This window comes from Pseudophryne corroboree, chromosome 6 (assembly GCF_028390025.1).
Source record: "Pseudophryne corroboree isolate aPseCor3 chromosome 6, aPseCor3.hap2, whole genome shotgun sequence".
Classification (NCBI taxonomy): Eukaryota; Metazoa; Chordata; class Amphibia; order Anura; family Myobatrachidae; genus Pseudophryne; species Pseudophryne corroboree.
Genome location: NC_086449.1, coordinates 744709502 through 744722887, shown reverse-complemented (window position 1 = coordinate 744722887; position 13386 = coordinate 744709502). Strand labels below are relative to the sequence as shown.

The window sequence follows — 13386 nt, the reverse complement described above, 5'->3', positions numbered from 1 at the left end:
GCTAAGGGTTGAGGGCTATAACCTCCTTTCAGCCCCCAAACCTCAACACCTCATATCAGATTCAAAGTACAAGTAAGACCTTGGCCAGAGGTTTCTCTATATTGCAACGACCATTGGGAGATGTTCTAATTGTGTAAAACTCAGGGTTCTACAGAAAGATTGAATTTTTTTTTCAGTAGTCTTCACCTGAAAGGTTCATTAATCCTTTAGGTAAGCAGTCAATAGGCAAGAAAATAGAAAAATGACATATTTCATCATTAAAGGACACTATTATGGAATACAAATGCATTATACTTTTAAATATATTATGCTCTGTTTGTTATCAAGTAAACGTTATTGTTGCATAATTGGTATTTACTACTGATTTGAGCCACCAGATCTATTCAGTCATATCTCATGCTCAATTCACTCATGTAGCCGAGATCAACTTACATTATAGACACCTCTAAACAGACGAATGCTAGCCATACACCATGGTTGCAATTGTAGGGTGCCAATTGTAGGGGGGATGAGGTAGTTGTTGGGTGCGCGATTGTAGGGAGGGGGGGGGGCACTGATATGGGGACCAATGGGAGGTATACACCTGTGGATAGAGACGAAAAGCAGCAGAGCTAATTCATCAGCAGCACTGATACATCTACCACTCCGCTGCCACTACCTGGTGATCCCGGACTTGCAGGGGCAGCCCTGGCAGTGACAGCCATCAGGGTGGGAAAAAAAATAGGTGGACACTGCTGCCAGAATCTGCCTACTTATCACTCAGTTGGGGAGGGGGGGGGGGGAATTCCCCCTACACTAGAATTATTAGTTGGGAATATCAAACATGTTTGATTTTCCCAACTAGATGAACCAACTGTTTTCTGGCGTTATTCTGTATATGGAAGCAAACAGCTGATTATCATTTGATTCCACACACTGCCAGATTATTATTCCACCAATGTCTTCCTGATATATGGCCAGTTTAAGGGGTCTGTTTACTAAACCTTGGAGAGAGATAAAGTGGACAGAGATAAAGTACCAGCCAGTCACCTCCTAACTGACTGTGCTTGAAGAAATGTCAGTAAGGAGCTTGTTGTTTGGCAGTTTTTCTCTCTCCATGTGATCTCTCTCCAAGCTTTGATAAATCTACCCCTAGATAGATCTACCGTGTCTAGTTAGACAGTCAATAGGTTGACACCATATGGTTTACATGCATAAGTTCCACATGACCATTAGGTCAACCTATGAAAGGTCAACAGTGCTCATGGTCGACAGATACAAAAGTTTGACAAGTTCAAATGGTCGACGTGCCAATGGTTGACACACATGGTTGACACAAGTTTTTTAAAACTTTTTTTACTTTTTCATCCTTTATGATCCATGCCCGAGCGAAGCGAGTCATGCAAGGTACGTGGTGCAGTAATTGGGGGTCCTACGTGCTAAACAACACAAAAAAAATGCAAAACTGCTATGTTGACCTTTTCATTTGTTGACTTTTCGTACCTGTCAACCTTTTCCAGTGTTGACCCTTCATAGGTCGGCCTAATGACCAGGTCGACCTTTTGTCCATGTTGATATTTTCACTGTTGACCATATGGTGTCGATGATTATAGACCTTATTGTAGATCTACTGATCCCATAACCCCAATTAATACCCAGTTTGACCACAAAGGAAGCTGACGAAAATGTATGATATTTGTGTGTTTTGTTCCTTAGAGCTAAGTGGCCAGGTCACTTCCACCACTACGGAGACCTGTTGGCAGGGTTGTAAGATCAGAAAAGGCAGGTCACTAGTGGTCATTTGTGGTCCTCCTGTGGAAACATTTACCAACATGCCAGATAATGGTCTTCACAACTTCAAACTGATTGTTACTGTCACAGTCATTTTTGAGCTACTCATAGGGGGTTATTCAGAGCTGTTAGCACACCAAAAAAGTTAGCAAATTGGCAAAACCATGGGGGTCATTCAGACCCGATTGCACCCTGCATTTTTTTGCAGCAGTGCGATCGGGTCTGTACTGCGCATGCACACGGGTCGCAATGCGCAGGCGCATCGCTAGCCGGCGACGGAGGTCGCCAGGCAGCGATGAAGCTAACAAAGGAAGCGATCGCACCGGCGATCGCAAGAAGATTGACAGGCGGAAGGCGTTCCAGGGTGGCAACACACCGTTTTCTGGGAGTGTCCAGAGAAACGCAGGCATGCCCAGTCATTCCAGAGGAGGGTTCCTGACGACACAGCCGGCCCGGATCGTCGCAGCATCTGAGTAAGTCCTGGGCTGTGCAGAAACTGCACAAACTTTTGTTTGTGTAGCTCACTGCAATGCCCATCGCACCCCTGCAAAGCCATTACCCCCCTCCCCTGTAGGCGGCGATTACCTGATCGCAGCAGTGCAAAAAATAGCCTGCGTGCGACCAGGTCTGAATGTGGCCCCATGTGCACTGCAGGTGCGGCAGATGTAACCTGTGCAAAGAGATTACATTTGGGTGAGGTGTGTTCAAACTGAAATCTAAATTGCAGTGTAGAAATTAAGCAGCCACCTGCAGTGCAACATGGTTTTGCCCAATTGCTAACTTTTTTTGGCTGGCTAACAACTCTAAATAACCCTGATAATTTTATTTTAAACCCAATTGATTAAAATTGGCTGCAATGTCAGTGGGCAAAGCTTGCACAAATAGCTTGATTGTAGCTTAGTGAAGATGTACACGCCAGGGAGACGGGGGGAGAAACATAAAACTAATAAACCATGTCCAGAGCCGTAACTAGGTGTGTGCCAATGGTGCCTTGCCCACAGCGCAAATGCACTGAGGGCGCACCATCGGCCATCACACCCGCTAGCTTCGACTGACTGCTGATGGCGGCGCCGCCGCCTGTGTCCCGCGGACGGCGGCGCCACCTGCATGATCCTGCTGAAGTTACCGCCGCCGCCCGCCCGTGTCCCTCTGCAGCCGCTGCCCGCTCACCCGCCCGCAACTTCCTCTGAAAACCTCCTCTGAACTGAAGTTGAAGCCAAAGCCGCCACCTGCCTGCCCGCCTGTGTCTAGTTGAAGCCACCGGCTTCAGCTGGACATGGGCGGGCAGGCGGGCGGGCGGGCAGGCGGGCAGGCGGGCAGGCGGGCAGGCGGCTTCGGCTTCATTTCAGAGGAGGTTTTCAAGCTGCCGCTGCTGCTGTAAGCTCAGTGCAGGGCTGCGGCGTCAGTATAACAGATGGCCCAGCGGCAGCCCGGCCCCCCTCCCATGCAATTTGGGAGAGACGTCACGTGATGATGTCAGACGTCTCTCCCACACTGCCCTGCGCCCTGACTCTCCTGCTGCACAGCGAGGAACCCTGGAGCCTATAGAACGTGGAACTTGGAAGAGCCTGTGTGCTGCTGTCGACTCTGGTTAGTAAAGTCTGAGTCCCCACTGACAGCACATACACACAGCCGCTGATGCTGCGCTCCGTTTCCTCCTGCCTCCTATTACCCTGCATCTCCCCCTCAGCACCCTGATCCTCACCCTCCCTGTGTCTCCCCCTCAGCACCCTGATCCTCACCCTCCCTGTGTCTCCCCCCAGCACCCTTATCCTCACCCTCCCTGTGCCTCCCCATCACCACCCTGATCCTCCCCCTCCCTGTGTCTCCCCCTCAGCACCCTGATCCTCACCCTCCCTGTGTCTCCCCCCAGCACCCTTATCCTCACCCTCCCTGTGTCTCCCCCTCAGCACCCTGATCGTCACCCTCCTTGTGTCTCTCCCTCAGCACCCTGATCCTCACCCTCCCTGTGTCTCCCCCACAGCACCCTGATCCTCACCCTCCCTGTGTCTCCCCCTCAGCACCCTGATCCTCACCCTCCCTGTGTCTCCCCCTCAGCACCCTGATCCTCACCCACCTTGTGTCTCTCCCTCAGCACCCTGATCCTCACCCTCCCTGTGTCTCCCCCACAGCACCCTGATCCTCACCCTCCTTGTGTCTCCCCCTCAGCACCCTGATCCTCACCCTCCCTGTGTCTCCCCCTCAGCACCCTGATCCTCACCCACCTTGTGTCCCCCTCAGCACCCTGATCCTCACCCTCCCTGTGTCTCCCCCTCAGCACCCTGATCCTCACCCTCCCTGTGTCTCCCCCTCAGCACCCTGATCCTCACCCTCCCTGTGTCTCCCCCTCAGCACCCTGATCCTCACCCTCCCTGTGTCTCCCCCTCAGCACCCTGATCCTCACCCTCCTTGTGTCTCCCCCTCAGCACCCTGATCCTCACCCTCCCTGTGTCTCCCCCTCAGCACCCTGATCCTCACCCTCCCTGTGTCTCCCCCTCAGCACCCTGATCCTCACCCTCCCTGTGTCTCCCCCTCAGCACCCTGATCCTCACCCTCCTTGTGTCTCCCCCTTAGCACCCTGATCTTCACCCTCCCTGTGTCTCCCCCTCAGCACCCTGATCCTCACCCTCCTTGTGTCTCCCCCTCAGCACCCTTATCCTCACCCTCCCTGTGTCTCCCCCTCAGCACCCTTATCCTCACCCTCCCTGTGTCTCCCCCTCAGCACCCTGATCCTCACCCTCCTTGTGTCTCCCCCTCAGCACCCTTATCCTCACCCTCCCTGTGTCTCCCCCTCAGCACCCTGATCTTCACCCTCCCTGTGTCTCCCCCTCAGCACCCTGATCCTCACCCTCCTTGTGTCTCCCCCTCAGCACCCTTATCCTCACCCTCCCTGTGTCTCCCCCTCAGCACCCTTATCCTCACCCTCCCTGTGTCTCCCCCTCAGCACCCTGATCCTCACCCTCCTTGTGTCTCCCCCTCAGCACCCTTATCCTCACCCTCCCTGTGTCTCCCCCTCAGCACCCTTATCCTCACCCTCCCTGTGTCTCCCCCTCAGCACCCTGATCCTCACCCTCCCTGTGTCTCCCCCTCAGCACCTTGATCATCACCCTCCCTGTGTCTCCCCCTCAGCACCCTGATCCTCACCCTCCCTGTGTCTCCCCCTCAGCACCCTGATACTCACCCTCCCTGTGTCTCCCCCTCAACACCCTGATCCTCACCCTCCCTGTACCTCCCCCTCAGCACCCTTATCCTAACCCTCCTTGTATCTCCCGTAATGTGTAAATAGGGGGACTGCTGCCTCAATGTGTAAAAGGGGGACTCTGCTGCCGTAATGTGTAAAAGGAGGACTGTCTGCCTGCCTAATGTGTAAAAATGGGGACTCTGCAGCCGTAATGTGTAAAACGGGTACTATACCTGCCGTAATGTGTAAAAGGGAGCTCTGTGGCCATGCTCCTTCCCCATGAAGTCACGCCCCCTATATTTTGAGCGCACTGGCCCTGTTTTTGTATATGGGGGGGGGGGGGGGGCGTTTCTTGCACACAGCGCTGAAATGTCTAGTTACGGCACTGACCATGTCTCATGGGTCCAAATGAAAAGCAAATTAAGAAAACAACAGGTAAAATAGCCAGGCAAGGCGGCCCATTATATAGGAGTATAGTATATATGTACAGTATATAGTAGAATGAGGATAATCCAGACTAAACGGGTACAATGGTAGATCAGACAATCAGTTTGTGTTAACAATAATGGGACATGTATTTAAATACATAAGCATACTTTTTTTCTGGAATTTTATTATACAATTTAGATTTTATGGGATAATATGAAAAAGTTAAATTGGGTGGCTTCATTTTATTCTTTTTCCAGTAAAAACATGGGCCTAATTCAGACCTGATCGCAGCACCAAATTTGTTAACTAATGGGTAAAACTATGGGGGTAATTCCAAGTTGATCGCAGCAGGAACATTTTTAGCAGTTGGGCAAAACCATGTGCACTGCAGGGGGGGGCAGATATAACATTTGCAGAGAGAGTTAGATTTGGGTGGGTTATATTGTTTCTGTGCAGGGTAAATACTGGCTGCTTTATTTTTACACTGCAATTTAGATTGCAGATTGAACTCACCACACCCAAATCTATCTCTCTCTGCACATGTTACATCTGCCTCCCCTGCAGTGCACATGGTTTTGCCCAACTGCTAACAAAGGGGGTCATTCCGAGTTGTTCGCTCGGTAAATTTCATCGCATCGCAGCGATTTTCCGCTTAGTGCGCATGCGCAATGTTCGCACTGCGACTGCGCCAAGTAAATTTGCTATGCAGTTAGGAATTTTACTCACGGCTTTCTCATCGTTCAGGCGATCGTAATGTGATTGACAGGAAGTGGGTGTTTCTGGGCGGAAACAGGCCGTTTTATGGGCGTGTGAGAAAAAACGCTACCGTTTCTGGGAAAAACGCGGGAGTGGCTGGAGAAACGGAGGAGTGTCTGGGCGAACGCTGGGTGTGTTTGTGACGTCAAACCAGGAACGACAAGCTCTGAACTGATCGCAGATGCCGAGTAAGTCTGGAGCTACTCAGAAACTGCACAGAGATGTCTTTTCGCAATATTGCGAATCTTTCGTTGCAATTTTACTATGCTAAGATTCACTCCCAGTAGGCGTAGGCTTAGCGTGTGCAAAGCTGCTAAAAACGGCTTGCGAGCGAACAACTCGGAATGACCCCCAAAGTTCCTGCTGCGATCAACTCAGAATTACCCCCTTAGTTAGCAACTGGGCAAAACCATGTGCACTGCAGGGGGAGGGGAGGGGGGGGGGGGGCAGATATAACATGTGCAAAGGGAGTTAGATTTGGGTGGGGTGTGTTCAATCTGCAATCTAATTTGCAGTGTAAAGATAAAGCAGCCAGTATTTACCCTGCACAGAAATAAAATAACCCACCCAAATCTAACTCTCTCTGCACATGTTATATCTGCCTCCCCTGCAGTGCACATGGTTTTGCCAAATTGCTAACTAAATTCCTGCTGCGATGAACTTGGAATTACCCCCTATGGGGGTCATTCCGAGTTGTTCGCTCGTTATATTTTTGTCGCATCGGAGCGATAAGTCGCTAATGCGCATGCGCAATGTCCGCAGTGCGACTGCGCCAAGTAAATTTGCTATGCAGTTTGGTATTTTACTCACGGTTTTTTCTTCGTTCTGGTGATCGTAATGTGATTGACAGGAAGTGGGTGTTTCTGGGCGGAAACTGTCCGTTTTATGGGCGTGTGCGAAAAAACGCTACCGTTTCTGGGAAAAACGCGGGAGTGGCCGGAGAAACGGAGGAGTGTCTGGGCGAACGCTGGGTGTGTTTGTGACGTCAAACCAGGAACGACAAGCACTGAACTGATCGCACTGGCAGAGTAAGTCTCGAGCTACGCAGAAACTGCACAGAGAAGTCTTTTCGCAATATTGCAAATCTTTCGTTCGCAATTTTAAGAAGCTAAGATTCACTCCCAGTAGGCGGTGGCTTAGCGTGTGCAAAGCTGCTAAAAGCAGCTTGCGAGCGAACAACTCGGAATGACCCCCTATGTGCACTGCAGGCGGGGCAGATATAACGTGCAGAGAGAGATCGATTTGGATGGGCTATATTGTTTCTGTGCAGGGTAAATACTGGCTGCTTTATTTTTACACTGCAATTTAGATTTCAGCTTGAACACACCCCACCCAAATCTAACTCTCTCTGCACATGTTATATCTGACCCCCCCCCCCCCCCCCCCCCTTGCAGTACACATGGTTTTGCCCATCAGCTAACAAATTTGCTGCTGCTATCAGATCTGAATTAGGCCCCATGTTTCCTTGACGTGATCCATTGCATGGAAACTGTGGGGGTGATTCAGACCTGATCGCTGCTGTGCGTTTTTGCGCAGCAGGCGATCACCAATAGACTGCGCATGCGTATTCACCGCAATGAGCATGCACATCGGACAACAACGGGCATCGCCGGTCAGCGACAGGATGGTGCGAAAAATTTCATTTGCACGGGCGTTCGCAAAGTGATTGACAGGAAGAGGCCATTTGTGGGTGGTAACTGACCGTTTACTGGGAGAGTCCAGAAAAACGCAGGCGTGCCCAAGCGTTTTCAGGGAGGGTGTCTGACGTCAGCTCCCACCCCGATCAGCCTGATGTGATCGCACTGTAGGAGTAAGTCCTGCCCTGCGCACAGACTACACACAGAGGATTTTTGCAGCTCGGCGTACACATGGGAATGCACACTTGCACAGCGAATTTACACTACTCCTTGGGCAGCAACTATCTGAACGCAGGACAGCAAAGTTAGTATCCCAGCGATCAGGTCTGAATCACCCCCTCCGGTCACGGACCACACACTTCCGGTCAAAATCCCGGAACAGGAAGTGCATCCCTTATTTACCACCATCAGAAAACTACATTACCCAGAATGCCTCCGTTTCCGGCAACAATCAAGCACACCAACAGAAAGAATGAAAAAAGAAACTCTTTAAGCACCACAGGTGGATAAAATACATTTAAGAAGCCAGCGGTGACCCCAAGAGACATGCATCTATAACAAACATCGCGGTCCGTGCACTTCCGGTCGCGGACCGCTCACTTCCGGTCACGGATCACGCACTTCCGGTTAGGATTCCGGAACAGGAAGTGCATCCTTATTGATTACACACACTGCTATATAAAGCCCTTAGATGGGCCTTCCCCTCATGCCTTGAAAAAGGGTCCCCAGAGACCCGAAACGCGTTGGCCAAGAGGGGATACTATACTGGTGGATTTGGGTGCGGCACTCTGAAGGAAGGTAGGATACTAATTTTGAACACATTTTTATTTATCTTTTGGGATCCAAGTTGGCCACTTCTGGTCCCTCCAGGCTCCTACTTCACTCAGAGTTCTCCACACCCCCATGAAATATAGTTCTCTATGCTGTTTAACTTACATTTCTGTTATACAATTTTAATTTTTTTGTACCGAATAAACACCTATATTTTATAAATACGGTCGAAGTGATGTCCAAAAGAAACCGCTATGGGAGGATCTGAGCCATTTGAACTGTGAGTGTTAGGTACGCTGATAACCCTCTTATTTCACTTGGTCCATCTTTATACCCGCTGATATCAACCGGCCCAACCTGAGCTGTGACGGTTGAAAAAGATACCTTTATAAGCCTATAAAACACCTTTCTCTGTGTAAGTCAGGTGTGTCCCATTTAACTTAATGACACCACATTTTGCTCACCGGTACTATTTTAAGTGGGCTTAAACATTACCCCACAGAAATATTTTATGAAATCATAACAGTACTACACATATCGTGTTTTGTATTGTATTCTTCCGCATATATCTGAGCGTCCAATCAAACCATCGCATCAGGGTGAGAGAACCTATGTGCCCCGATCGCCGTCCAAAGAAACCGCTATATGAGGATCAAAACAGCTTTAACTGTGAGTGCCAGGTACATAACTGACCTATCGACGCTCTCATTATAGACAACTGCTTCTAAGAAAAAATTCTTTCTACTGTATTGGTCTATATATTTGGGAGAATACCGAAAAAGAAACCTTTATAGGTTTTCTTACACCTTTGCTTGTGTAAGTAAGGTGTGTTTTCATCAGCCTCTTATTATTCGTAATACACATACCCTGGGTTAACCATTCACGTTAGAAGTGAACAAATTCTTTACAGTATATCCAATACTCACCGTTTGTTTTAAAAAGACCCTACTACACATTGTTTTTTTCAAAAAAAATTTCTCTACACGCATACTGGAGCATCCTGACTGGTCACTAGGAGCAGAACATCTCAGACCTCAACTATAAGCTAAGTTTAAGCCTTTTTTCGCTCTCTCCACCTTCACCACTTGAACGGTAGCGCCATTTAGTCCACATAACCGCAGATCTTTCTGAATCACCCCCTGTATCCTAAAACATATGTGGATGAATCTTTTTTTTTTTTTTTTTGTTTCATTTTTTAGGAGTCCTAAAGCAATCTTTATAATTTTAATGAAAATTATTATAATGTTTTGCACATTTTTTTTTCTGTAATAGCTACAGCATCAGTGAATACGTAGCTGAATAGATTCTCCCACGTCATTTATTTAGCTTTGTCATTAAATACTGGCAATAAAGAAGGGGTGGTCTTCACGTTGCCGGCGGCCGGAATCCCGACTGCCGGCATACCGACATCTTTTCTCCCTCTTGGGGGTCCATGACCCCCCTGGAGGGAGAATAGATACCGTACCCGCAAGGGGCTCATTTGCGCTCGCCCAGCTGTCGGTATGCCGGAAGTCGGGATTCCGGCGCCGGTATACTGGTTGCCAGAACCACAACCGCCGGCAAACCATACTACACCCATAAAGAAGTACTGTACATTTGTATTACTGTATCTTACCTCCAGGGCATTCTTTTTGACCTTCTCTTCAATGTTATACCGTTCTTCATCCACTGTGTCGATCTGTCTATGAAGTTTCATGCATAATTTCTGTAAAAAAAAAAAAAGAAATATTAAAAATAAGTCTGTTAAGCTACGTACTGTGCTGTCATGCCTAAAGATGCTTGAAAAAGTCATCTTAAGTTATTGATAATTGTGTAAATAAAGGGATCAGTTCATGATACCAGCGTTTGGCATCCTGGCAGTCGGAATGCTGACGACGGAATATCGACATGGATCAAAATGCCGGTGCCAGGATCACGAACGCCGGAATCCCGATCGAGTTCTGCCAGGACTTCTGCTTGGTATGCCACAGGGGAGAAGGGGAGGTTAGGTGTAGGCTGTAGGGTTAGGGATAGGCTGCGGGAAAGAGAGGGTTTGGCTGTGGGAAGGGGGGGGTTAGGGTTAGGTACCCCCAGGTGGGTTAGGGTTAGGCTGCATGGGGGAGCATAGTGTTAGGCTATGGGAAGGGAGTGTTGGGGGGAGGGTTAACATACTTACCTGACCACTGTCGGGATTCTCTGCTTCGAGATGACAGTGTCGGTCATATGACCGCCGGCAACACATAACGTATGTAATGTATCCAGTAAATAACGATTTATTGAGTAATTAGGAAAGACAATTTGTTACCTGTAACTCCTGAATACTCAGCCCATTGCACTGTAAGGGCAAAACATTCTCTGCAAGTGTCTTTGCCTTCTCTTCTTCAGTTGCTTTAATCTCTCTTTCCAGATCCTCGCTGGCTTTTGCCAGCATAAGAGTCTATCAAAAAGAAAAACAACCAATAAACTATCCAGTAACCCACTGATGATAAATGAAAAAGTGAAAAGTTCAAATGCAAAACTATTAAGCAACTTGCAGATTTTTGGATAAACTTATATGCCTTATATCATACCTCCCAACTTTCTTCTTACTGAAAGAGGGATATACGCGCAGCTTCACGCTCCCGAGAAGGGGTGTGGCCTATAAAGGGGCGTGGCTTCACGGAGGACCAGCGATCGCGAGTCACGCCCCCCTTTTCGACAGTGAGGGGGCATGCCCAGCGCTCCGTGAGCTGCTGGTATGCCCCCTCTCCTCCTGTCTCCACTGAATAAATATGCATCTATTCACCGCTGCTCTGCTTAGCAGAGCAGCGAGTGCAGGAGCCTCCCAACTGCCCCCCCCCCCCCCACCACGGGACACTGTGGCCCACGGGTGGGACAGCGGGACAGTCCCAAAAAAACGGGACTGTCCCACGAAAATCGGGACAGTGGGGAGGTATGTTATATTAATATGGAAACCTTGCTTCAGAAATCTACTCAGGATACTGAAAGGTGTCCAAAAATAGTATAGGGTGTTAAAGCTGCACTCAGGGGTGTAGCGAGGGTGGCTTCGATGGAGCGCGAGCTCCAGGTGCCGAAAAAGTAAGAGGGTGCGCACAGCCACGCTGCTGCCCGCCACCCCCCTACTGGCAGCCAAGTAGCAGACGGAGGAGAAGCATAGGGAGCGCACATTGAATCGTACTCGGAGACTAGGTAGGGTACAGGGCAGGCCATAGGTGACAGCAGAAGACACTGACAGCCGGCACATGCTGGAACTCTGCCGGTCCCCTTTATATGTCTCACTGTCTGCTTGTAGCTGTGCAGCAGGGTTACTTCTGTCCTGAAGCATCGCTCTCTTTCCTGGAACCTGCAGCACATGTCACTTCTGCAGAACCTCTCTCTGCCCCAGCTGCTGCAGCAGCACCTTTCTCTGCCCCGGCTGCTGTAGCACCTCTCTTTGCCCTGGCTGCTGCAGCTCTCTCTGCCCCAGCTGCTGCTGCAGCACCTTTCTCTGCCCCGGCTGCTGTAGCACCTCTCTTTGCCCTGGCTGCTGCAGCATTTCAATCTACCAGGGCCGGACTGGGACTAAAAATAGGCCCTGGCATTTTTGAAGCACACAGGCCCACCTCTGTGACTCCTCCCCTTACTATTCCTGACTCCTCCCACTTATTAGTCTATGCTCTTACAAATATAATTAATATTCTAACAACATACAAGCGTACATCATTCTCTATTAAAATTAAAATACACACAACCAGTGGTTGAAGTGGAAATTTTTAAGTGGGGGTATGGAAATGTGAAGTTTGTAATTAAGCGCGCGCCTTCAGCGCGCGCGCACCGGGAAAGGGGGCGTGGCCTTCAGTGTAGTTTACCACACCATACACCCCTTATACGCATTATGCACCACAATAGTAGGACCCTTTATAATATCTAGTACTGGTGCCTCTTTCACATTATACCACACAGTATGAGCCAAAATTCACATTATAGCACCCGGTATGAGCCGAAATTTACATTATATGCCCGCAATAGTGCAGTGCCAGATCCACAATTGCCCCCACAGTGCCAGGTATACAAATGCCCCCACAGTGCCAGGTATACAAATGCCCCCACAGTGCCAGATCCACAAATGCCCCCACAGTGCCAGATCCACAAATGCCCCCACAGTGCCAGGTATACAAATGCCCCCACAGTGCCAGATCCACAAATGCCCCCACTGTGCCAGGTATACAAATGCCCCCACAGTGCCAGGTATACAAATGCCCCCACAGTGCCAGATCCACAATTGCCCCCACAGTGTCAGATCCACAATTGCCCCCACAGTGTCAGGTAATACCTGACACTGTGGGGGCAATTGTGGATCTGACACTGTGGGGGCAATTGTATACCTGACAGGTATACAAATGCCCCCACAGTGCCAGGTAAACAATTGCCCCCACAGTGCCAGGTATACAAATGCCCCACAGTGCCAGCCAATTGCCCCCACAGTGCCAGGTATACAATTGCCCCCACAGCAGCCAGTGCTGCAGCTGCTTACCGCTGCTGCACTGCTGCTGCTGCTTCTCCTCCGGGCTCCGGCTGTGAGGGACGGGTGAGTCAGGAGAGGTAGCGCCCGCCAGCACGGCTGTGTCTGGCGCGGCGGCGTATAGCGGACTTCGCTCAAACCAGCCGCCGGTTCGTGAGCCAATCAGGGCTTGCGGACCGGCGGCTTCTGATTGGCTGCCGGTCTGCGAGCTCTGATTGGCTCACGAACCGGCGGCTGGTTTGAAGTCCGCTATACGCCGCCGCGCCAGACACAGCCGCGCTGGCGGGCGCTCTCCTCTCCTGACAGCTGAGACACGCTACCGCCGGACTGAGCGGCAGCGTGTATCAGTGAGCGCTGGACCG

The 13386-nt window shown here is 49.9% G+C and overlaps 1 protein-coding gene across 1 annotated transcript in view; it reads right to left on the bottom strand.

The window, feature by feature from the left end:
• LOC134934677 (troponin I, slow skeletal muscle-like) overlaps window positions 1-13386 on the bottom strand; it is a 56006-nt gene that overhangs the window by 17816 nt on the left and 24804 nt on the right. Inside the window, exons 3-4 of the mRNA XM_063930055.1 lie at window positions 10829-10960; window positions 10160-10249 (exon numbers count right to left, since the gene is read on the bottom strand). Coding sequence (XP_063786125.1) covers window positions 10160-10249; window positions 10829-10960 — 222 coding nt within the window. The remainder of the gene's footprint in view (window positions 1-10159; window positions 10250-10828; window positions 10961-13386) is intronic.